The sequence below is a fragment of the Aythya marila genome (assembly GCF_965140915.1).
Source record: "Aythya marila genome assembly, chromosome: 3".
NCBI classification, from domain to species: domain Eukaryota; kingdom Metazoa; phylum Chordata; class Aves; order Anseriformes; family Anatidae; genus Aythya; species Aythya marila.
In genome coordinates this window covers 3057968-3084690 of record NC_139044.1, presented here as the reverse complement: position 1 = coordinate 3084690, position 26723 = coordinate 3057968, and the positions used below count along the sequence as shown (strand labels likewise).

General features: G+C 42.6%; 1 protein-coding gene across 1 annotated transcript in view; it reads left to right on the top strand.

The window, feature by feature from the left end:
• Window positions 1–24472, top strand: part of PCSK2 (proprotein convertase subtilisin/kexin type 2) — a 102160-nt gene extending 77688 nt beyond the window's left edge. Inside the window, exons 8-12 of the mRNA XM_082756529.1 lie at window positions 1612–1787; window positions 12203–12418; window positions 13726–13826; window positions 16332–16559; window positions 21069–24472. Coding sequence (XP_082612655.1) covers window positions 1612–1787; window positions 12203–12418; window positions 13726–13826; window positions 16332–16559; window positions 21069–21555 — 1208 coding nt within the window. The 3' untranslated portion in view covers window positions 21556–24472. The remainder of the gene's footprint in view (window positions 1–1611; window positions 1788–12202; window positions 12419–13725; window positions 13827–16331; window positions 16560–21068) is intronic.
• The last annotated feature ends 2251 nt before the right edge of the window (window positions 24473–26723 follow it).

Genomic DNA, 26723 nt, shown 5'->3' with positions numbered 1-26723 from the left:
GTGTCTCCTTCACAGATGGGACATGTTAAAGTTTACATTCTGGCAATAACTGGTTTTAGAGGAAATGTGATTTGAGGCATGGGATTTTGGCAGGTTCACATCTGTATTAATAGTAAAATGTACAGCTTCAAGCTGGTTGTTTAAAAATCGAGAGGTGAAGGCTTTTTCTCATGGCCAGTAGCCTACAAATAGTCTTCCAGATTTGCCTCCTTCGTAGCAGAATCCCCACTGATTTGGGGGAACTAGCCTTTCCTGCATAAGGGCGGTGTGCACCTACAGCACCACCCTGTGGTCAGTGGAAAATCAGAAGTTAATTAGAGCTGGCAGGCTGCAGGTGACATGATTCGGGGTCACGTTTGCAGGTGGAATTGGAAAGTTGGTAAGCAGTGATCTGGGGAAATGTGTGTTTTCATTCTCATATCTATTTTTTATTTTTCTTTCTTCCCTGAAGTCAAGCCAGATTGCTTGGCTCCCCCTGTTGTCCTCGGTCTTCCCAGGATCAATCATTAATTCTGTGGTTCCAGTGCAGACCTCCATTTTACAAGCATGTCAGGGGATTTCTCAGCCATTGAGGTTCACTTAATAATTTCTAGCTTGAATTAGAAGATCAGGAATTATCCAGCTTTGGTCAATTTTCCATTTGAAGTTTATACCATGCCTGTTTGGCAAACACCACTCTTCCCAGCCTCATATTTGCCACGCGGATTTTGTATGGAACACAGTGAAAGCACTGGCTTGTACACAGGGCTCCCCACTGCCGTGCACACTGTTGGGCTCTGTGGCATTGATTTCTGTCACATCTCTTTGGAAAGTGTCTCTGGTTACTCGTGTCTCATCCAAAGGCCAAGAGGTTGGCTGGCAGTGCAGCTGGCCTGTGAGGGGTATGATGGATGCAGGGCCTTGCACTGCTGGTTTTGTCATACACTCTGTCTTGCTTACAGCCAGCTCTCCAATGTCTTATGAAGTTGACATGTCCTTGGATCATATCACTTAAACTCTAACTCAATTTCTACTGTGACATAGGTTATAGGAAGCAGGTTTTATTTATTTATTTATTTTCCCTACAAATATTGGCCATGCTTTACTATTGTGTCTGCATGTTGAGACATCAATAGTTTTCCAGGAAATCATTGTCTACTGTCTTTTCTCTTCCTGATTAAATTCTGGAGAAGAACCAAAATAAACAGAAAAATGACTTGAAAAACAAACGAAGTGTCAACACATCACTGAGTATAAATTGCAGGACGTTGAGTGGTGGTGGTAATCCTTATCCTTAGTTGTTACAAACTATGATTTAAATAGCATTTTATAATATTTAAATAATATTAAAAGTGAGTTTGCTGAACACAAATGTTTTCAAATAGTAGGTGAAAGATACTCTGTAATCAGCAGTAAGGAGTTTTCTCTTTCTGAACCATGCTGCATTGCTGCGGCTGGATGTTTAAGTGCTAGCATCCTGCTGGGTAAACACACCCTGGTGAAAAGTGAATGACAAGTGCAGAATTGCTGAATGCATGAAAATACCTGTAAGTGGGGGACTTATCCAGGTGCTGAGCTTTCATCTTGCCCTGGGCAATGCATAATTCATGCTTATGCTGATTAAATCCGCAGGTATTCGAATGCTCGACCAGCCATTTATGACAGACATTATTGAGGCTTCCTCTATCAGTCATATGCCCCAAGTCATAGATATATACAGTGCCAGCTGGGGACCAACTGATAATGGAAAGACCGTGGATGGACCTAGAGAGCTAACACTGCAAGCGATGGCAGATGGTGTGAACAAGGTAACGCTCCTATTAACTAACGGAGGTGTCGGGGCAGAGAGGTATGTACACACTTGCACTGAAACCAGTCACCTGGTTTCATGGAGGGCATACCTGATCCTCCAATAGCTGTTACAGAGCACAATGCAGTTGTGTAAACTATCCCAGATTTCAGTGTATTCTAAGGTCCGTTGTCATTCTCCCTGCACTATTGTGGCAATTTTTTTACTGCACAGTCTCAGGGTACTGTGCTCTCCTGCATGCAACTGTGTTTTTCTCCAGTCAGCTTCCATATGCTTTTCACATGCTATTGCATTCAAAATGGAAGAGCCTGATCACATCCTGGCTCCAGAGGCCTGTAAATAGTCCCTGCTTTGAAAGATGTCAGCTGTACTACTGATGTCACGTTGCCTGTTTTGGTGTGCTACCAGTTTAATTGTCATTTCGGACACAGATCACTCATGTGATCATTATTACAGCTGTGATTGCACCACCCGGTCTGTGGAGTAATATTATTCTGCAGTACCAGGAACCTCCTTGTTTTATTCCCATCCTTTCAGCTCCTTCCAGGGACAGTCTCTACTCTTTGTCAAAGACACTCAATGGCATCTCGGAATCTGTTAAATCTATATTATATTAGAAGGTCAGGTAAAATGCATGCCATAAGTTAAAAAGGAAACAAATCAGTCCAAAAAAGCAAACCTTGCATGTCTCTTGTCTCTCTTTGGTGTCATGCAGTTGTGACAACCACAGTTACTCCTGTTGTAGGGAAGGAGCCTCCTCTCTTTGTGGATTATAGTTGGGTTTCCATAATGAAAAGATTTGAAATTCCCCAGAACATCTGGGGTGGTTTTGTGTGGGAGCTCTGCAATTACTCATTTTCCATCCAAATTATTTTTTCCTCTTGCCTGTGCCAGTTTCACCCACTCTTCCTCACCACCTCCCTGTGAACAACACATTCAGTGTACCATGTTTGGTGACATGATAATTAAATCTATTGCTTTGGTAGGTGGTGAGCATTCTCAGATACTCAGAGACTGTAATGTTTTGCCTATAACATGAATTATGGGCATCTTCATGTTCATCTTCATGCTCTTGCCTACAAATTTGGCAACATATTCCAATAACTCAGGAAGACCTGTCACGAATTTCTCCTGAGTCTTCTCAGTTTTGTAGTATAAACTTTACAAACCTCTGACCAGCTCAAAGTCCCCATGAAGTCAACTTACACAATCTGGCTTTCTTCTCATGTCTTTCTTCCATCTGTCTAGAGTTTCCATAAAGATTTCCTTGATCCCCTTACATACTCCTGTCATAAGGAGAATCTTTCATTGATGTGTGGCATGGTTGTTTTATGTTTAGCAACACTTCTGTGTCTTGCAGTTGGTGGATACTTGATCATCCTTCCACCAGTGTTGGTTGGAGCAGAGAATCTGGCTACAGAAAAATTCCCATCCTGTTTTTTTGTTATTCTGCTCCATGCAGAACTAGTCTAAAAGTAACAGAAAAGGCATGAATAACGCAGGCAGGGTAATGCAAACTAGTCAAAAACAAGAGATTTTATCCTCTCAAGAGAAGCAGGTTTTAATTTTTAGAGTTTTTTTTGTTTGTTCTTTTTTTCAGTTTCTTGATATTTAAAAGAGTTTTCAGTTAATTTGCTGTTGTGTCATCCTGTTCTCTTGTTTGTGGAGTTACACTGGTATTACACCTCTGTAATGTTCAGCATGAGAGAAGGGATTTTACTCTGCTGTTTTATTCTCTAGTCATGGTCCCATACCTGGGGGTGTTGGGCATATAACTTTTTTAATGCCCTCCCCCTGAATGTGTTTGCAATTCTCTTTAAGAAATAATTTATAATGTTAGGGCCAGAAGGACCCTGGGGTAACTTAGGGTTAATGCTTGCTAAGAAGGCAGAATGGTGATGGTGAGCTGCCCTCTGGGAAGGATTGCTCTCATATCATACCAGAAAGCATAAAATGAACAGATGAGCCTGCATTAGGAAAAAGTTCTGTCAAACAGCCATTGCAGAATTGGAGAACAGAAGGGATAATATTGCATTCTAGCTAAGAAATAAATTGTTGTTGAGGAACGATTACACTTAATTTTACAGTGATGGTATCGCAGCTATCTCTTGGCAATACATACACGCAAAAAGACAGCTCCCCCCACAAATAAATCCCTTCACATTGTGCTCATAGCTTTATCTACCCTTGTTATGTGCATTACGTTTCATGTGATAGAAGAGTTTTGGTGTGTAATTTGTTCTAGTTTCTTTTTTCTTTTCATGGAGAGCCAGGTTTCCTATGATATTGCAGGGTTTCAGTGGATGCTGGGTACTCTCCACGGTGCTTTGAAAATCCCACTACAGTCTTCCTTGCATGTAAAGGAAGACTGACAAGCTTTTGATGTATTGCCATTCTATCTAGCTTACATCTGCACTCTATGCACCAAATTCTCTGTTGGCCATAAAAATGTAAATCTAATTTATGATCATTTTTCAGAATTTAAAAAAAAAAAAAAAAAGCACAACACTTGTTAAAAAGAAAAGTAGTATATTTTACAAACAGAGACAAATAAATGTAGGAATGCTTTTTCTTAGTCTAGGGCTGATTCTCACCAGAGTGATGGTTCATGAATTAGTGATGAAGCTGAAATATTGGCAGGGAAGAAGCAACATGCTGAGAATAAAAATGTGTTGTTAAACTAAAAGCCATACTTTCAAATGTCCTGAAAGGAAACGTAAGATCTCTTGCACAGAGCAAGATTAATATCCTTGCCTCTATGGCAATAAACTAAAAAGTAATTGGGAGTGATATGATGTTCTTATGGGGAATATGTAGTTAACCAAGCTGATGAACAGTGGTAACATTTGCCTTGTTGCCACCATGCTTGGGAACTTGGCTCAAGGAGAGACTTGAAAGGGTTTCATCCTTCCCCAAACTCCATTCCACTGTCTTGTCCTTTTGGCATCCTTCCTGAGCTGTGGGAAGGCCTGGGGTAAACACCCACCTGGTAATTTTAACATGATGATAACTGCAGAAACTCAGAGACTTCTCATTTGCGTGTTTGTTTATGTCTGTTTATATGGCTTGAAGGGATGCATTCATAACCAGATGGGCTAAGGCTGATAAATCTTCTCTTCCATTTCCGATTCCTGGCATTTGTTAAAATAATTCTTACCTTCTATCTTAATCATACCATCACTTTAGTGTTATCTTCACTCATGAGATAAATAGCATAAATAAAGGCAACAGTAAATAGTATAATTAAGGACTGGAGAATCTGTCCATCACATTGGCAATTCCTTTATGGGCTCTCTTTACTAATTGCACTTCTAAGGCTGAACACAATGGGATGGCACATGTGAGAACTTGGTGTTGGTGTAATACACACAATCAGCAAGTGTTGGGAAGGGAACTCAAACTGCTTTATGTTATTTAGCTGTAATCCCAAGCATTTTTCATGCAATCTGCTCTTCACTGTGTTATCTCGTAACTTTTGTTCAGGGTCAGTAGCCCATAAAGCATGACCAGGTCACCGAACAGTGGTAGTTGAATTGCAAAGATAAATGAGCTCACTTGAGGGTAGAGGTTGGAATAGTTTCAGACACACAAACATCCCTGGGCTGTGAGATATCTGATGTTGGCTCTGGCTGTGACAGGAGACTGCGCTAGTCTGTGCCCGAGTCAGATGGGGGTGGCCTGCAGTGGGCTTAGGGACAAATGCTGCTGCCACTTGCTCTTTCTCTAGACACACTTGCCAGGAGCTACAATGGATTTATGTCATGGGATTTTATTATCTGGCTTCTAGACGCCATCTGTGGACAGCAGCAAGTTACGGCGTCTAGACAAAAGGTGTATGTTTCCTTACAGCCCCAGGAAGTCTCCAGCCTAACGTTCTGGGCTGTCCTGAGATGGCTCTCCCCTGCACCGAGACCAGGCTGCTTATACACTCAGTTGCATCGCCCCTAATGTGTTGCATGTTTGCATGTGTATTTCCTCTATGAGCTATGGAGGGGTGTTACTGCAGGTGCAGAAATACAAACTGAAATTCAGAGCAGAGCAAGAAACCATGGTGGTGGACCCAGGACTAAGCAGCCCAAATACAGCAGTGCCAAATACAAGCTAGCTATATCATCTGAGTGAGAGGTACTTCCATTTCAGAGAAGGGGGAGTGAGTCTGTAGTAGCCTTTTATAAATAGGGCTGGCTGGAGCAATGCTGTGTGATTTACATAGCCCGTGTCTGACCTGTGCTTCCTTGTCCTGGGGACCAGACAACTTGGGGTAAGGGGAGCAAAGAGAGACAGTAAATGGCATCTCAGTGGTTGCACAACTCTCTTAATTCTCTTAATTATGGACTTCTGTTCTCTGGTGCCTTATATCCAGAATTATATCAGCAGACATCTAATACTGTAAGCTCAGGAAGAGGTAACTAGCTCAAGAACTAATTCCACCCATGCTTTATGGGTACATCCCGTCTTTAATGCAATACCCAGAAAACATTTCTTTCTTGCTCCTTTATGAGTTCAGTATTTCCAGCTTCAGCAATAGAAATTTAAAGCAGTAAAAGGAAGTTATCAAGCTAAGCTGGTCTCTATCTATTGCATTTTTATGATGTAGGCTTTTATATTAGTAGGTTGCAAGGAATTGCTCATGGACGGAATTAATTTCTTGAGACTTTGCCAGCTCAACCAGAATACATAAGCCATGATCCATTTGTGCATGTGCTGGTGAAAGTGTTATTGCTTCCATAATATGGTTCTACCTAAGAAAATGCTGCACGAGTATAAATTGCCAAGGGAACAATATTAAGAATTTATAGTCTCATCATGGCTCTGTAATTGGGCTCACCAATGAAGGAAGAAAGGACAGCTTTAAAAATGAAATATTTCTCACTTGCCTCCAGTCAAGGCCACGCACATTGCGTTTGTGTTTGAAATACGTTGAGGATAGCATGCTATCGAAGTATATACAGTTAGATGCCTCTAACTTTATTTTATTGGCAGCCAAGCGAGGATAGGGGAATTAGTTTATGATACGACAGCCTCTGATTACTCCATTTCTAAGGAAGCCTTACAAGCTTCTTTATACATTGGGAGCCCTTTACTATCATATTGCTATTGTGTCTGGGAATCTAACCACATTATAGCCCCACATGAGTATATCATATCTGTTTGGTATTCTGAAGCTGCCCCATTTATCAGGTGGGAGGGTTTTTCAGGCTCTGATAGAACAGCCTGACCAGCTTTTCTGACCTCATGGTAGGATACACCACCTCTCAATGTGTACATGGTCCGGGTTTGGAGTTCTGTCTGTGGCCATCTGCTTTCCTGCCATGGGTCGGGGAACAGCCATGCCTCTCTGGGGACAGGACAGGAGCAAATCCCAAGTGCCACTGATTTCTGTTGTGATACTGTCTGCTTCAGGGATGCCTTGGTCACCTGAGGACCTTGGCTCTTGTATCATTTGTGCTTCATGTGTTCCTACAACAGGGTTAAATATTGCCCTTCACAAAGACTCAATGACTTTCATGTCAAGAGCAGAAAGCTGCTGTGTTGCAGTAGCGTGGGCCTACATGGACTGTTTCTAAGTTCCAAATGTGAATAGTCGTTATTGACATGTAAATTAATGTTTTTCTAAGGAAACAAGATGCTAATTTAGCCTCAAAATGTAGATTTTGCTGTCTCACTGCCCCCAGGAATGTTTTCTGCCTAATCTGTGTGCCACAGCTCAGCAGCCATGTGCCTTTGCCTTTCAGCAAGGCTGGGAACCTATGCACAGCACTGCAAGAACCACAGGTGAAACGGTGAGGCCAGGAAACATCACAAACACTGGGAAGTCTGCACAGAGAGACCAGCACTGCTGCTGGTGGAAAGTAAATTGTATGTTTAAAATCTTTTTCCTACTGAAAGTCTAGCTCAGAACTACTGAAGAGAGGATGGGATTGGTTTTTACCTATGTTAGCAGCACCAGAATTATGCCTGCAGAACTGCTGGACTAGAGCTATGCATTATCACTTGTGGTACACAGCCCAGGATCCAACAAAAAGGCATGTCTAGTTTAGGCCAAGCCAGAGCATTTCGCTCGAAGTATTTTGCTTATTTTCACAGGTCATCAAGTTCTTGCTTGCTTTACTGAAACTGATCAAATTTAAGTCAGAGAGCAAATTTTAAAGAGAAAGAAGAAATGTTCGAGCAGGCTGATTTATTTTATTTTTTATTAAAAGTTTTCTCAACATTTTTCAAGTTCCCTCCCCATTTCCCTGCTGTCTCTCTTCACCAAAACTGTATTTTTCCATTCGTTTCTCTTGGATAACAGAAGTCTATCCAGTCTCAACAGTAATTTAGGCAGAGAAAATTGCTCAAGCATTATTTTTAGCCAAAGGAAGTATTAACATTTGCACAATTAATTGGGGGTTGGTGGATGGGAGTTTAGTACTCTTCTGTGACCTAATAAAGACTGGAGTAAATTACATAAAGCATTTTGTTAGGGTTTGGCAATTACAGGGCCCAGTTCTTTGACAATCTGATACGCAACAGTCTTTTGTACTTGGGTGATTATTACTTGACCCAATTAGTTTTAGAAGTCTGCTAGGAGAAACCAGTCAGCCAGCTACTGAAGTCAACAAAATATGAGATGAAAGCACGAGGAAGCCTGACTGAAACACAGCTCCAAGCAGCCGTCCTCTGCGTAACAGCCGAGTGTGTGGCCACGAGGAGGGAGAAGGGGAGGAAAAAGCTGCCAGAACAGCCTGTCCTCCCTCCTCACCGAACACCCGGGGGTGAGGCAGACCAGCCAAGGGCCACCAGCAGCAGCAGCCAGTTCACGCAGGATGGCCCTGCTGCAGTTCTGTCTGCACGGCACTCCGTGATGCGTGGCAGGCCTCTGTGCCGTGTTTTCATGCTCATCCTGCTTGGAAACTTAGTGCTGATCCCAATCCGTGACTGATGATCAGGCTAAAGAGAAGGGTCTGCATCAGAAACATGCCAGAAAGACCACAATGTTCCTTCCATCCAGTTTCAGCAACCCCAGAGGCCAGGCTCTGGATGAAGCGAATGAGAGGAGCCAAGGCAGAGTCTGTGCCCTGTTAGAGGCCCAGTTGTTACTCACATGAGCACTTGTAGCCTTGACAGGAGAGGTCAGGGAAGCTGGAGGAGATCTATTTGTCAAATACCACCAGTATTTATCTGGAAAGTGTGATCCAGGAATGAAAACTTTGAGAAACACTGGTTTAGGCACTTGCCCAGCAAGCATGACAAATGAACACAATAACAAGGGAAAAAAGAGTCCAAGATGTACCTCAAGTTAAAATGAATTAGCCTGCAGTCCCCTGCCAGCTCACTTTTGCAAGATAATCAAGTAAAGATGTTTTACTGGGATTATGCTCTTCAAAAGATGAGAAAATGGGCAATAAAGTTTCACAGGGATATTTTTTGTCAGTAGCACCGTATCCCACGAAGAGCGCTGGAAATAGAAAGCCTGCTGTTTCTGCAGAGAGTGCTTCTCAGTACTGTCTGCAACTTTCCAAACGTTTAGCCTTGCCCAGGATTTAGTTCTGGCTTAGTGCAAGTTGAGGTGTGGGCCTCTTTTGGGCTGCTCCTCAATGCACTGAGATCCATTTTCAGCTCTGAGCGTGATTACAGCTTCAGATGGCTCAGAAGTGTGACTGCCTGCTCTGCATTGATTTGGGGGGAAATGAGCAGGTTTTAACAGGATTCTGGAGGAACGATTCTCTTTAAAATGTATCTTATCTTGCAGCCTCCCCTCTTCTTCCTAAATGTTCCTGCAGACTCCCTCTGGTGTTTCTACCATACATCACTGGCACCTTCTCCAGTCATTTTTGGTCTAAATGTACAGCAGCTGAAGTTGAGTGACACCACTGACACTTTTGAGGTTCATTTAAGGTTGAGATACAAATAGGAGCTTTCAGCTGGCTTTAAACGTGACACATAATTGACCCCACCGAGATTTTTCTGGTTTAGACAAATACCATCCAGAGAATTGATAATTCACTTGCCCTGAAACCGTGTATTTCTGCTCTGTACTTGGAACAATGCTTAAGGACAGGCAACAAACAGTTTGCCTGTGCAAGCTATCCAACTCCTGCGGGTCTGGCAGTGGGAAATGTAAGCAAACAAGTCCTAAGCATTATTGCAAATATATATTGCACATGGGCTGCCATCGGCTTAGTCCAGTAGCATTTGATTGCTTCTCTTTCCAGTCCTTCCTGGCTAAGAGGGAAATGAAATTGAAATTAGAATATTAAGAGGTAAATTACTTTTTTTTAAAAAAAAAACAACAACAACAACAACAAACAAAACCCAAAACAAACAACAACAACAACAACAACAAAAAACACTAAGCCATGCTCATGGATGTGACGGCTCTAGAATGATATCCCAAGACCGTTCTCCCATGACACTAATTGCATGCATAAAACCTGCCCCCCACTCAAGCCTAAATTTCCGTTTCTCTCTGGATTCCACCTGACCCCTCCAACATCTGTTTTGCCTGTTTTCTTCCATCAACCCCAGCCATGGGGGGTAATGCTTTGGCACTTTTGGCAGCATGGGACAATATGCCAGGCAGGGCCAAGTCTGCTTTCCTATGCTGAATGTGGCAGAGGCTAACTGCCAGGCACCAAACTATTTCTGTGAATTTATGGCATGAAAGTGGCATGTTTCATCTCCCTTCTTCCCTGGAAAGAAAGAGTTGTTAAAGAACGGGTCCACAACATGCCAAACGTCCTGTTCCTGGCACTTGCAGCCACCTGCTTTCTGTGCTGGGCAGCAGCCTGCCTTTTGGGGACAGACGGAAATGTGCTCCAGCTGCCCCTGAGGCTGTCCAAAAGACACAGATGGTGGCAAGGTGCTGTGATGGGGGCTGTGACGGCAAGCTTGTGATGTAGCCTGGGAAGCAAGTCCAGAGACCACATTTGGGCCCTGTAAGATAACAGCAGTCAGAGTGTGAGATGGGATATATAAAAAGGGGGAAAAAGGCATAACTGTTTTCCTTATGCAGGCTGTTTTGTTTGTTTGTTTTGCTTTTTTTTTTTTTTATAATTTGCTGGAATTGCTTTGTTTTTATGTATTTTTGCAACAGTGTCCTCTTGCCTTAGAACACAAATGATTGATCTCAGATCTTTGTGGGAGTTCTCAGGCTGATTTCAGAAGGCTTTTTCATAGTTATCATCTTTATTATGAAAATCTCTGTCCTGAGATGTTATGTACCCCAGTGGCAGCAAACCTGCTGTGCAATTCAATGGGTTATAATGCAATTCACTAACATGCTTGAAATAATGAGGTTGCTCTGTTCAGTGGGGTATGATGAAAAATAGAGGCTACTGCTGGGAGCTCAGATTTGATTTAAATTCCTTGCAGAAAAGGTTCCCTATTAAAATACCCTCGCAAGTTGCTATGTTTGTGTATTCCTTAATTTCCATCTCTTGCTGGACAACGAAGAGGCCAGAAGATATTTTTTCTCATTTTCTGCCCAACGTGTAAACAGAGTGTTAAATTGAGGCCTTGCACCCTTGTGATGCTGTTGGAAGTAAACATTGGATTACATTAGTCAAAACACAGGGAGAAAAACTGTGGCCGTGCTGGAATTGGTGGGGGCCCCGAGCCTTGCTTTCAGTGGCACTGATCTTTTCCCAAGTATTGGGCTTCTCAGGTCCTGCACTCTTCCAGGCAGCCTCTACCTCTCTCTTAGTATGGGATGAGAAGGAGCTTGGTTGATCCCTTCCCACTTCTTCTTTATCTGAAGGTAAGGAAGAGGACACAAATGCCTTTCCTTTAACCAACAGAGATTTTATAGCTGCCCTTCAACTTTGTTCTCTCCCATCCATCCCTGGACTTTGCAGTGGTTTCAGTAGGCTGTCTTTCTCTAGATGATTCATACGATCTCATAACTTTATTTTCTACTCAGTGGTAGAAGCTGGTTTGCCAGAAAAACAGCTCTGAGTCAATGATACCTATGGAGAGAAATCTATTGAGAGGAAAAGGTGCCAGTTTTGCAGGGTTTTTTAGCCATTGCCCAAGCCTAATTGGATTTTACAAACCTAGTGCCTGAGATGACCTATATCCCTTTTAAAAGAACACCTTCCTCATAGCACTTAGGCCTTGACATAAGTGCTAATGAATCCATAAAATGTCTTAGCATTTGGCACAGAAGCCTTCAGGGCATCAAGAAAAACAGGAGATAAATGGAAACGCTCTGTGTGCATGAAGTTGCACAGTTGGCTGTGGCTGCCAGTTAACTAGATTTAATAACCTGTAGAAGTCCATTTTATTTCAGCTTAAGCTTGATGTATATTTTATTTGGACCAGTTTTCTCCTTTAGAGATGCCTAGCTTCACAATTAAATGTGCTGTTCAAAGTGGGTGCTGTTTCCTATTTGCAATTTAACCTAAAAGTGTCAATTTTCCCTTTTCACAGGGCCGGGGTGGGAAAGGAAGCATCTATGTCTGGGCTTCTGGAGATGGGGGCAGCTACGATGACTGTAACTGTGATGGTTATGCATCAAGCATGTGGACAATCTCCATCAATTCCGCTATAAATGATGGACGGACAGCTCTGTATGATGAAAGCTGCTCTTCAACCCTAGCCTCCACCTTTAGTAATGGGAGGAAGAGAAATCCGGAGGCTGGTGTGGTGAGTCCAGATATTATTGTCCTGTCGCTGCTGTCTTTTTGCACTCCCACGACCCATTACAACCCTGTCTGCTGTGGAGCAGCAGATGGTCCTTTGTTGAGATGGATATTTTCTCATCTGCAGTACGTGATCGTGCCAGGACTGTCAGCTGAGGAGATGTGGGATTAACATTGAGGACAGCAATGATCTTCCGTATCTTAGAGCTTCATATTGTTGGTGCTTTATCAGAAACCTGATTTAAAAGTTCAATTGCCCTCTTTCCAGAAGACAGTGTGATAAAAGGTCTCTGTAAAAATCTAAATGAAAAGCATTGACATCTGAAATCATCCTTAATTGTGCTGGCAGAGCAGTCACGAACCAGACTTCTGCTGCACTGGAAGCTGCACAGAGCAGACAGACACTCAGTCACCTACAGAGGAAACGTGGAGGTTCAGATTACCCTCAGAGGTACACTCTCACAGGGAGAGCAGCGTGGAGAATCATGCTCAAGTCCTTTTAGGGGCTGTAGTTACTACTGGAAAACAGGCAGTGTTTGAGTGTAACTGAGATTCTCTTCCACTGGACTGATCACTGCTCTTCAGCACCTCCACACTAGCAAGGACATAGTCCAATTCAGAGTGACAAATGGAAGGGTGGTAACTCAAGGTCAGCCCTTGCCAAAGGCAGCTATACATTTTGCGTGGCCTGTCTCAAACCCCCGAGACTTTGTCCATTGCAGCATCCTAAAGGCCCATGTGCAGCAGCAGAAGAAAAAATACTGGTTTCTGTCGTGGTATCAGCACTGTGCTGGTGTCAGCTGGAACGATCTGTGGCACCTTTTTAATTTAATCACCAGAAAATTCACTTGTAAGGTTTCCCTCAGGTCTCTCGTAGTGACTAATCTGCATAGAAGGTAGCGACCTGTTACTGGTGCTGGCTTTGGACTTGCACTAATGTTAGCCATCTCAGTGCTGTTAACAATTCTAGTTTCCAACTTGCATGATAACCACGGGGAAATGTAAGGGCTTTGGTTAAACCATGTTTATAGGAATTAAATGATATGCATAGAAGTTTATGAGTCCTAAGCGACAATGAACATTGTTTTCCTACATCGTAATTTATTCTTGCATTCCCACCTTCTGTAACTGTCTCTCACCGTGTTTTCAAATTTATACACAAGTCTAAAGAAGAAAACAGATCCTGGGAACAAATACACAATTCATCTGAAGGACAAGGACACAAACTCCACTTTCTATGTTTTTCTGGGTCTGTAGCTGCAAGGACAATGGCCTAGCTGGTTTCATTACTTAAGTCTAATATCATTGCAGGCTACCACAGACTTGTATGGCAACTGCACCCTGCGTCACTCAGGAACGTCTGCAGCTGCCCCTGAAGCAGCCGGAGTGTTCGCCTTGGCCCTGGAGGCTAAGTATGCTGTTAAGAAATTCCTTGTGAGCTCTAGAGAGGAGGGGGCCCAGGGTTTGTTTAACGTTGTTCATCGTGTAAGCTGGCTGTGGCACAGCCGGTAGAACAAGCAGCTGACAAGCTGCCTGAAACAGCAGAAACACGGCTGGTAACTTACAGATGGAGCTACAGCCCTGCCAGAGCCTTACACCAGGCGTCTATGTGCTGGCTGACTTCCCTCTGCCCATCCTCTACATCCACAGCTTCCAGGGGTTTGTCTTCTCCCTGTCTGAGGGACGGGTTGTGTTGTTTCTCCACATGCCCAGTGGGGAATGCCCAGCTTACAAAAATGTATGAACGTATCTGTGGGAGTTCATTGTGTTCCTCGTGCTTAGGGGCGACAATACCAAACGGGGATTAAGAGTGATCTTTCACCAAGCAGTTTTGGCAATCAGTTGTTTGGAAAGGGAGCAGTCAGCCTATCCCGTTTTAACAGCCGCGAGCAGATTTATCCTTCTTGAATTTGTCCAATTCTTTTTCATATTGTCTGTGTATTTGGCACCTGTATCATCCAGTGGCAATCAATTCCACAGTAATAATATTTTTTGGCAGCAGTGAGGAATGCTTCCTTTGTTGATTCTCACCCCATCGCTGGCAATTTGCTTTTGTGCTACATAATTGCTGCGTTATGTGAGAGAATAAATGTCCATTGTCCGTTTACCTTCTCCATGCTATTCACGACATTGGAGACCTCTTGTTCATCATCTTTTTTAATGATGAGGAAAAGGTTTTCTTAAAATAACCTACACCAGCTTTTTACTTTGTGTTAAGCTGTTTTATGAAGTGAGACAACATTTGCTCAGCTATACAGCTTCAGTTGCTGTAATCTTGGCACAAACTGAACACTGTGTACATAGGTTTCTTCAGCTGTATGTAGAAGAATGAAGATTTAGCAGAGGAGACAAGGTTTATACCGTTAGCAGAGCAATTGTGCTCAGAACGTGACTTGGACCAAGTCTCATTTTTCAGGTTTTATGCACATCAAACAAACATGCCAGGTGTTCAACTTTGGATGATCAATCCTTCTACTATCAAATCTGTTTAGTGGGACAGCCACAGGGTAATAAATTAACATGGTCATAAAAATATGAAGACTTAATGAATTTTCCGACCACTGCATGTTTAACCTGGACTACTACCCTGTTATCTCAGTGCTAACTATCACTCCTCTTCTTTTGGGCTGTCCATGAAGACCTTAATAAATCTTGCCAAACAAGCAGAAATCACGACTAAAAATTAGTCTAACTTTTAGTCTGAAATTGGTTCTCTAGCCTTTGCTGAGAAGACAGAAAAGAAAAAGACAAAGAACTGTCAGTGTCTCCTCTCTCCTTCCAGCCTGACTCTATTGCTCCTCTGCTGTGCTGTGCAGGATTTCCCTAGATGAGTTGCAGTGCCCTTGGCAGGGGTGGCTAACTATTTCCCTCTTGCCTGCAATGTTTCCCAGCTCATATATATCTGACTGTCTCTAAAAACTAGCTCATCTGTGAAATGGAAAGTACAGTTTTAAGACACAGGGCAACTCTTAAAGGGTTTCACTAAGAATGATGCAAGTGATCTCTGGTTTTCAGCTACCTTGTGTCACCTCAAAGAAATTGAAGGAATTGGCTATTCTGGTGTATGTTCAGCATGCGCACATGCTTATTACTTGGTGCACAGAAAGCTGAAAAACTGATCCTTTGGGGCTGATGGTTTGAATCAGACACATTGTAATGTTGAAAGAGTTCATCATAAAACAACTGGAATAGCTTTAGTTATGTAGAATTACAATGTCAGTGCTAAAGCTTCCAGAAAAAAACTTGCAAGTGCCCTTCCTGTCATCATAATCACTGCAAATCTAGGAAGACAAGAGCTGATGATGAAGGATGATCATGGAATCTAGACAAACGTTAACTGCCTCCATCCGTGCTAGTATATCACCGGTGACAAACCTCCATCATACCTCACGGTGCAAACCCACAGCCCCCCACAGCGCATAACCCATATTCACAGTCTGCTGAAATTAGCAAGACTTTGTTGTTATAGCTCGCCATCTTTATCTGATCAGAGCTTCTCTGGGTGACCCTTGGAAGGTCCATGGGGAAAGCAGGAGGAGCAGGCAAGGAAAAGAGGGCAAGATCTAAGAGGAAGGTTAGACTAAACTGTGTCATCATCCTTTTCTTTTTGTATTATTTTCATTGTCTCCTATAATATCCCTCCCATTTTATTAGCTTAAAAATTGCACGATAGATATTTAACGTGTAGTTGAAAGCAGTTGCTGTCAGAAATGACTTTGTAATTTTGGGGAAGTGCTACACAATTAAAACCTATTCTTCTTCCCACTGAAATCATCAGAAGCTTGTTATTGATATGTATGTAGAAACAATTTATGTGTGACTCACAGAAGCAATTTTTACCAAAGGGCCTACTCCAACACACTGCGTTTCTTTAATATCTGTGGGTACTGTACTGTTGACATGCTACTCTTCCACAGCTTGGATCTGACATGGAGAGACATGCAGCATCTGACAGTCCTCACCTCCAAAAGGAACCAGCTTCACGATGAAGTTCATCAGTGGCGCAGAAATGGCGTTGGGCTGGAATTCAACCACTTGTTTGGCTACGGTGTCCTAGATGCAGGAGCGATGGTTAAGATGGCAAAAGACTGGAAGACCGTTCCCGAGCGATTCCACTGTGTTGGGGGGTCAATACAGGAGCCTGAGTAAGTGCATAGTCTAGTGTTTGTGGTTCACCTCTTGCCAGCACCGGAGAGACTGCAGGCAGGCAAATATCTTGACAAAGAACAAGATAATCAGAGAAACATAATGAATACTTTATTCTAAGAAAACTTAACATTATAAGTAGCATTGTAGATATTTCAGTAAGCTGATAAAATGAATGACATGATCTTTCAATTCCTGGCTTGCTGGAGGAAAACTGGGCGCATAGGACAGCTGATCTGTAGCGTCACTGCGAGTGCCAGTAGTGCTAATATCAGCATCCATTTCTCCTAAGTACTTACAGGTGTGTTTGTGCCACAGTTTGTGTCAATAAACAGCCTGTGCATGAGGGAAAACCCGAGAAGCTGGCACCGTAAATTACATAAACTGCTGCCACATGAAATATCCGTCAGCCAGGTCATATCTCCTTGTGACCAATTCCAGTAGACAGTTTTATCTCCAGAAGACTGAAACAGTCATCCACAGGTAGCAGTGATTCAGTTTCAATATTACCTCATTTAACTGTGTTTGGTTTATGTTCTTCAAATCATTAATGCAGGCTAGGTAGTCAAATTATTTTCTGATTACCTTTGTGTGCTAAAGTGAATGAGTCAACAAGTGAATGAATTAATACTAATTAACTACAACAGCTATAGTTCAATTTAATTGTTTGAAATACTAACCTAATAATGGCCAATTTATGTCTTTAACATTTGAAATTTGACGTTTCAGTGCCATTTTTGAAAGCATCATTATTCTATTGGAAGAAGAAATCAAATCTAAATGCTGCCCTAGTAGATAGCTCAGCCAGGAAAAGACTAAGTTCACTCCCAACCCCCAGATGGGTTTGTATTTGCAGGATCCAAGGTTCTCCAGGTGAAATCTGAGTTTTAATTGACATGGCCTACATGTGCTTACAGGTAGGAGACAAATGAGAGGGTACTGAGGCTGAATTTGAGCTCTCTCTAGTTTATTCCTAATTTAAGTGCCGACTGATGGTGTTTGCGAAGACAAGGCATTTCATTTATCTCAGTGTGGCCCCATTTTTAGAAATGGAGATCACGCTAGAGGGAGAATTTCATTATGAAGGTTTGACTGCATGCATTAGGCAGTGTGGTTGAGGCTTGCTGGGAACAGATTGGAGTACTGGATAGAAAAGGTCGTGGCATGTTCCGAAGAGCTGCTTTCCCTGGGTGATGGCAGAGCATTTCCTCTGTCCCAGATACCTGGCGCTGCGGTAAGGCTCCCCTAGAGCTGTGGCTGCCCCAAAAACTCGAGTTGAGCAGTACGCTGGCTTGTATTGGTGTCTTTTGAGAGCAGTGCCTAGAAGAGCACAGACATAGGTAAGGATGAGATTTTAAAAGCGTACAACAGCAGCGAAGTTGTTCCAACCAAGTCAGTCCCTGCTGAAACCTCCTAATGATACTGCAGTAAAGGCTTAAGTGTGCACTCAGTATGGGTGAGCCCCTATATGTGATACATCTATACATTAATGGTGCTGCTATAGTATTTATGTCCGCCCAAGCAAATGACAGCAGATAATGAACATGATTTGCAAATTTACATCTTTTGAACTGCACTGTAAATAAAACTGTTGAAGTTTTAGTATCTCCAGAGATTTTCTGGAAATAAAAACTCCATTTTTGCCATAAACAATTGATTTATTTTTTCAGTTTGGTCTTGCGGCAGCAACATTTACTATATGCATTCTGTATGTATTTATATAGCTAAATATATTTGTATATATAAATGGATATTTTCCCTATATACTTGGGTAGGTGAATAGTGGTAGAGAGGTGTGTGCCACAGCAGCACTGTTGATTGGCAGAAGCAGGGCAGGAAATTACCTACAGCCTGGAACATGCAGAGTGCTGGGGGAATCAGTACTGAAAGTGCAGTATGTCTCTGCTGCCTGCAGAATCACTTGTTAGCAACGGGAACTTTCCCTGAGAAGGGATTTTTGTTAGGTCGGCAAAAAGCAAAAAAAAAAAAAGGACAAACCTTATGATTGTAGCTGGCCCAGGGAAATACAAAGATGATTAAATCAGTGATAGCTCATTAGCTGTGGAACAGAGGCACAGGAGCGAGCTTCTGGCAGGCAGTTAGCTCCCCCTGCTCATCTCTGAAGCTGGGTCCTATGCTCCATGTGAAGGCAAACACACACGGCACAACTGGGCAGCGGTACCCAAGGGTGGAAAACCCATCTTCTGCTCCTTTTGTGGCTGGCTCCCCCAGCCCCTTGTTCTTTTAGTTTCTTTTGGGAAATTCACCTGGCCTAGAGTAATTATTCCAGTGAAGCAGAGAGCACTGTATTCTAGTTAATAGGAAAGGGGCAAAAGGAGCAAGCCTTTTCTCACGTGTTTCAGTGAGCTAACTTTGCACTGCAGCCCTCATAAAGATGGAGAGAAGCTGTCGGGCTGTCTGCAAAGCAGATGGAGTGGTAACACTGCACGTTCTCCTATTTGTTTGATATTTTGTTGTTGATAGATAGAAAAGACTCGTGCTGTGGGGTCCTCTTTCATTCACTGCAGGAGATACAAAGCACTTATCACAATTCTCAGAATGAAGCATTGTTTAACAACGCGCTGTCCCTTGTGTGAGATAGCTGTGAGACGATGCCAACTCAGATTGTTTTGAGGATGCTGCTTCCCATGCAGAGAAATTTCAAGCATATGGCAACTGTGAGATTACATCCTTCACCTCTGGCTGGCATGTAGTGCAATATTCTTGTGCTGCAGGACACAAAATGTATCTTGAGGGTATTGTACTGATGTGTTCAAATACTTTAGCTATACAATATTTACGTTAAACCAGCTTCTGCAACAGGGCATCCTTAAATTCAGAACAACACCTTTTGTTTCTTTTCAGTGTAAGATAAGTGTTTACATGCCTTGAGGATCTGGGTGTGAATGTCTTTTTATGCTGCAAGTATTCCCAAGAAGCCTATATCCTATGAAAGCAAAGCTGAGACAGGCCTGAGCTAATTACCAATGCACTGAGCAATACCCGGAGCTCGCCTCAGGAAGAACAGAATTCCTGGAAATGAGGCTTGAATGAAACACTCACTGCTCTCTTAAGACTTCGCTATTTCAGTAGCAAAGGGAAAGGTTTGATTTATACTCAAATTTCTTGTGAAAAGAAGGCGTTCCATTAACACAGTCAGGCCGGTGTACCTTAAAAGGGGACACCCTTTTAAAAAGGGACACTCTTCCTCATTTTACTGCAAAACCTAGGTTTTGCACAGAGACGCCGTGAGCACCGGGAGCGGTAGTAAAATGTCACTGGAGTAATTGAAGTACGTGGGCCAGGCACCAGCATCCTCAGGGCTGCGCGGGGCCCTGAGCAGGGCTGCCCAGATCTCAGCTGCAAGAGCTGGGAAGGCATCGGAGAAATGTGCTCTCCCCCAGCACGCTCTCGCCTCTTCTGGCAGCGCTGGAGGCGTGCTGGGGCGATGCTGCTGCCTGCCCAGCACGTGGGGAGCCCTGAGCACCAGCCGGGGTAATGCTGGTCCTTTCAAGTATGGCACTAACCATGCTGACAGCTGCTGCTGAGACCGTTCATTCATTCCCAGCTGCGATTCCCCAGAGCGGGCAGGAGGCAGCCTGATGCTCTTGCAAGGGAGCTGCCAGGCCGTGTATCCTCCGTGCCTGCAGCTCGCCAGCAAAGGAGCTCGGTGTGTTGACGTCAGGGGTCTGCCTTCTGCTGGGTGACAGAGTCCTTGCACAATAAACGTTGCAGGACTGAGCCTATGTGCCATCTGGGGATCTGGTATGCTTCTTGGTACAATTCTTCTGTCCACCCTCACATGGACAATGGTACTTCACTGAGTTCCCCTTCCTCAGGACTGACTTATTACAACCAGGAGATTTGTGACTGAAGGTTTAGCACTCCGGGAGCTCAGGAAACAAGCGCGACCTTTTCTCCTGTGTGTTCCTGTATGGGAGCAGTTTAAGGACAGCAATCTTCGTGGAAAAAAATATTCTCCAAATGAGCTGGAAGTAGGATCCAACCTTAGAGTCAGTTTCCAAATCAGAGAAAGGATCCAGACTTGAATATGACTGCACTGAAAATCCGTGCAGCTGGCTCTTGAGACTCCAGAGTCATTTGCTGCCGTCCTTTAAGGTGACTGACACAACCACCCGCGGCTCGTTAATCGGCCATAGACGTAATTGTGCAATTACCCAATATAGCAGTGATCGGTAGAGGCAGCTATTAAATATATGTTAGCATTTCTCAAATAGCAGCATATGCTTCTTAATTGTATTCCTTCTCTCACTGTGTAGGTGTACATTTCATAATGTATTTCCAAATTACAGTTTTAATACCATTTTCTAAAATGAGAGTATTTTCTTTCTGGCTAAGTTTGCAGCTATTATTTCCTTACCTTTCCATGTATTAATAAGGAAGCTAGTACAGGTTTTTCTGTGAGGCACCAGAACAGTGGTTTTAGAATAAGTCACGTCATGCTGCATATATCCTTTTCATTTGCTTCATTATCTTTTGACCTGCAGAAAGATACCACCAAGTGGCAAGCTGCTCCTCACACTTACAACTGATGCTTGTGAGGGGAAGGAAAATTTTGTCCGTTACCTTGAACACGTCCAAGCAGTTGTAACTGTGAATTCAACTAGGCGAGGAGACCTCAACATCAACATGACCTCGCCGATGGGAACAAAATCCATTCTACTGAGCCGGCGTCCCAGGGATGACGACTCCAAGGTGGGTTTTGACAAATGGCCTTTCATGACCACACACACTTGGGGAGAAGACCCCCGAGGCACCTGGGTCCTAGAGATTGGGTTTGTCGGCGGTGTGCCACAGCGGGGCGTGCTGAAGGAGTGGACACTGATGCTGCATGGGACCCAGAGCGCACCCTATATAGACCAAATAGTAAAAGATTATCAGTCCAAACTGGCCATGTCCAAGAAGGAAGAGCTGGAAGAAGAATTAGACGAAGCAGTGGAGAGAAGCCTGAAGAGTATACTGAGCAAGAACTAGTCTGTTCTGCATGATGGTGTCTTTCCTTTCCCAGATCCCTCTATTCACCTTTCTACTATCCAAACCTCTGTGTTAGACATATTACAATGATCGTCTCTGTAGCCAAATTATCACACTTTCTTGATTTTAAAGTCTTATATCTTGTCAATAATTATTTTAATTACCACTGAAGCAATCATTTTTTTACTCTAAACCACGAATATATTGTCCCCCACCAAATACTATGTACAGTTTGTGACTGTAAATGATTTTTCTTCTGTGTCATACAAATAGGTAATACCTGCAAACACGTTTATGGCTTTTCCCTTCATATTTTTGTGATACATGTTGTTTGTATTAAAAAAAAAAAAAAAAAGAAAGAGTGAATTTTAACATTGGCAGTTGGTGATAACGGGTGCATTTAAAAAAATATTGTGAGAGGGAGAATCACAAAGAGTTTGGTTGGCTGGAGAGGTCTTTGAATGTCTAACAGCTCCTTTTGCATCATGGACTTCAGTGGGACTTTCCCCCTGGGTTCAACCAAAGTAGCACTAGACCCATTAAAAAGAAATAATCCACAGATGAAGAAAAATTACCCATCCAATTTGCAGAAACTAATTCTTCTCAGAGCATTCTTCAGTATATACACTTACACAACATACACACTAGCACTTCAGCTGCAGAATGGTTCAATGAGCATGCAATAAGGAAGGCCAGGTGATGCTAAAGCCAGGTGACAAGAAGTGCATTGCAAACAGGGTCAGGGCATTCTAGAAGCACAAATTTCAAGAGCTTTTTTTGTTTCTTTTTTGTTTAGTTTACTTTTGGCTTTTGTTTTTAATGTTGGCAGTTTAAATCAATATACCATCTTACAGCAGCATAAGCACATAGGGAAAGCACAGACCCCTGTTTTCTGGGGTTTGCAAACCTGGCTGTCAGTAAATTGCTGTGGGAAAATTTAAAGTATGCAGCTTCAGTCCCAGAGCAATTTTTTATTCAGATTTCATTAAAAAGAAAAAAAAAAAGAAAGAAAAAAGTTATTTTTGTGTTATACAAATATATTTAAGGAGAAAAATATGCCTACATTATTTACATGTAATGCAAAGTTGGCCTTCTTGGGAAATAAAATGTAGTGTGTTTGGGAAGATTTGTCAGTAATCATTGCTCTTTGGCATTTAAAGAGTCAGTCCCATCTTCACTTCTCATATGTGAGTAAATTCAGTCTCTCCTGCCCATGGAGTCTGCTCTGGCTATTGCCACAAGACATAACATTCCCTCAAGGGGGATTCCTCATGCTAACAACCACTACATGTTCTCAGGTGTGAGATCCCAATTTGAACGTTTGAATAATAAAGGGTCTTGATTTTGCAAATGCTTAGGCACTCACAGTAAAATCCGTGAACCTACACAAATACTAATTTTAAGCAGGTGCTTAAGATGTTTGAGGATCCAAGATCTACTTTTTAGCAGTGACTGGTTTCAGAGTTTTATTATGTATTTTTAATATACAGAGTATTCATCTAAAGTGTTTTAATAAGAGTTTTCCTGGGTAATCAGGTGCATTGTGGTAGAAACGTATTCAGTAAGTAAATATTTATCTAACAAATCAAAAATGCAACCCAAAGGTTATATGGTGCATACATTTCATTGAAGAATGTATAATTTATTCTGTTATTTCAAGTGAATATCCATCTTTTATCCTTTCACAAGGCCTGTTCTTTCCTTCACAAATCCAAATGCAAATAAACAGCTCAACCTACTTGAAGTCTATGTGAATTACATTGTAAACCCAAGACAAGCAGCCTCACACCTTTCACAGGTTCTTTGTTACATGCAGCAGTCCGTTAAGACAACGAAGTCACATTTGGATAAATGGTATTTCAGCAGGAGATGAATCAGGCACTGCGTGATTTTATTTTAAAAATGCTCTTAGTTATTTGTTCAAACACATTATAGTGCCAACTATGTTCAACGTGATGATTTAGAAATTACCCAAAAGACAAGACAGGCCTACTTCAAAACATGAACTGGAGCTCATGAGGCATAACCCTAAACTCTGTGAAGTTAAATGAGGGGACAGGTTCGTTGGTGGCTGTTTGGAACCAAAGGGACTGCGCTGACTTCAACAGGTTTTCAGGGAAGGCACAGAATTCTCAGAAAGAGCACCATGTACAGATCAGAGGGAAGAATTTACCATATATATTTATTTATGCATACTCCCGTATGTCTAAATGCATAGAACACCCCAGTGGTATCTCTCTCTCTCTCCCCATATTACATACAATATGTATATTCACAGTATGTTACATATATTTGCTTACAAATATCTACAGAATTACATATGGTATGTAATGTATAACACATACACACACTTACTTTTTGTGTATGTGTTCAAAGAAACAGAGAGAACTGGAAGCTACTGAAGGACTTCTAAAATGTGGAAAAAGTTTTGGAATCAGAAATGTCCATGTGGAAATCTTAAATGAATGTGTACATTCCTTTCCATTGCATTCATGTGATTTTGCAAGGCTGTTTCATCATTAAATATCTTATATAGCAACAAAATAACTAGATGGTTGTTCATATTTTCATAATGTTGACTTATTAGATTAAGCGAAAGATCACAACAACGATAAACAGAAATGGTGAGTTTTGATATAAGTATATATAAAGTTAAGTGTATATACAATATAGAGATCTACTTCAAATTCTTCAGAATTTTTGCATCAGGGGATTGCTGAAAAAATATGTCCAGTTAGACAAAGTTTTTATGATATTGCTGATGGAAAATAAAGTTAATTTGTTAGTATTTATAATAAAGGGGAAAATGAAGCTCATGGTTTGAAACAGGTGAATATTGTTTAACTAACACCCTGTGATGATGTTTTATAATCTGAGTAAAATAAAGAGCTGTTGTAAACTGGCAGGCCCTATCATCATTGCTTACCCATAGGTACATGGGAGGTAAGCTGATATAGGCGGGATGCCTTCCTAGCCCTCTGCTTTTTATACTTTTCATACTGGTAAGGAAATTTGTGTCCTATGTTGGAGACTAAGAAAACAAACACGATCCTACGAACCAGCTGATAGCAGTACGTGAATGGTAACAGGCTTTACGTTAGCTCTGTGACGTGGTAGGATGCAGGAGATTATGGGTGCAGGCTAGGAGGAGCCTTGGGCATTACTTACATGGTTCGGCCAGGCTCCAGGGAAAGCTCTGCAAGTGTGTGAGGCTGTGCGGCTGCCGGATTGCTGCTCTCACTGGGGAAGGGGATGGATGCTCAGGACAGACAGTGACATCTTTTGAACCGTGTTTCATAAGCAATGGCAGTTCAGGCCCTGAGGAAACAACAGGATCTGCCACAGCAGTGCTTTTCTCTGCTGTTTGGAGCACTTTGAGACACACAAAAAAACTGGTTTCCCTCTACCTCCCTACTTCCCACACACACTTTTGGATACTTTTTAAACACACATAATCCCATAGTACAGGGTGTGTGTGCTTTTGAAATATAATTTCTTACTATTTCTGCAGTAGTAAAAGATGGCCGGGAGGCTCCTTTTCTAGCTCTTATCACTGAGGCAGGAACGTGGCTGTGTTAACCAGTGCCTCAGCCCAGGCTTTACTGAACAGATGCTCAGAAGTATTTCATCATTACACTTCAGCATTTTAGTATTTGAGAATCTGCATTTAAAGCAGCGGTTAATCCACCTATCAGGAGATTTAACAGCCCTGCCAGCACTGTCACTGCCAACAATGTGTACTAGTGCTTTTCTATATCCTTGTCATCTGTATTTCACAATGAGGATCTGCCCATCACCTGCTGCCCTACTGGGCCACTGCTGTGCGTGCATGTGGCAGGCCAGCGATCTGATCAGCATTTAGGCCGTAGAGCTTCATGGTCCTTGATTTCCCCTGAGGCTGCTGTCAGCGGTGCACTCAGCACCAGCTCGGTTTGAGTCCTGCAGCTCCGCGTTGTTGCTGGTGCAGGACCACCACGTGCTGCCCAGCTCCTGCGCCATGGGAGCCCCTTTACACTGAGCAGCCACTGACCAGGGCTTATGAGCATCAGAAAAACCTCTGTGTGCCAGCACGGAACAGCTGGAAGTGGCAGGGGATAGTCACACCTGTGGTACCTAACTCAGGCTCTCCTGAAATATTGCTTCCTTTCCATCGACTAAAGGATTTTTTATATTCTGAGCATTAAGTTCTCCGTACTGCAGTGAGATTAAGATGGTTGGTGATTACCCAGTTCTGGCTACATGCCGCACGAATCTGTTTGCATCCTGTTTTGTTACGGAATTATTAACCAGGCTTCCTGTTGCTGCAGACTTCTTTGTACTTGCAGTAGTCACAACCTGCTTCCAGCAGGGGTAACGCTGAGCAGCTGCTCCCAGCTCACCAGAGTGCAGCCTGTGCATGCTTTGATAAATCCCTTCTATGCAGTTATTTACAGTGCTAAGAAACTCAAGATCACCAAAACCTGTAGCAAGAAATGTCTGGCATCTATTCCCACAGCTTTTCAATAAAACAGCATCCAAAAATAATCCTGACTTAAAAAAAAGTGACTGTGTGGGATCACCTGTCCCTGGTTTCAAGAATAAGGTGCCATTTCACCAGACAGAACAGCCTCAACAGATGCGATACTAAACCTGCACTGGAAGTTACTAAGGAGAAAATAACAATATTGAAGAAAAGTCTCACTGGCTGTGAGAAGACAGTCAAGAAGTCACGAGCTCAGGCTAGCCAGCTCTTTCCTCCCCAGCTGACGGGCATAATGAGATAGAAAGGAAAGCCCTAACAATGCAGTGGGCTCGAAAATAAAACTTTAAAAACTCTGCTGGGATGGGAAAAGGAAAAGTGCAGAGCCAACCCAGTAAAGCATTTCAATGGGTACTTCACTTTAATGGTTTGTTGGTTTTGTTAAGCCTAAAGTCAAGCTGAGGCCTAAATGATTTACTGCAGCAGAGCTTTAAATCATGCTCTACATGAGCACATCTGCAGGGACTTCTTTTTCTCTTCCTGAGTCAAGGATCTCTGGAGGATGTTACAGAAGTACTGCTTTGTGCTTCTCCAGGAATGGCGACATGGGAAGGCACCACTCATTGTTCCCTGTGGTGCTGCAGGTGACTAGGATGCAACAGACTCACATAGCAGAGTTAAACTGCAAAATGCTACAGTCCAAGGAAAT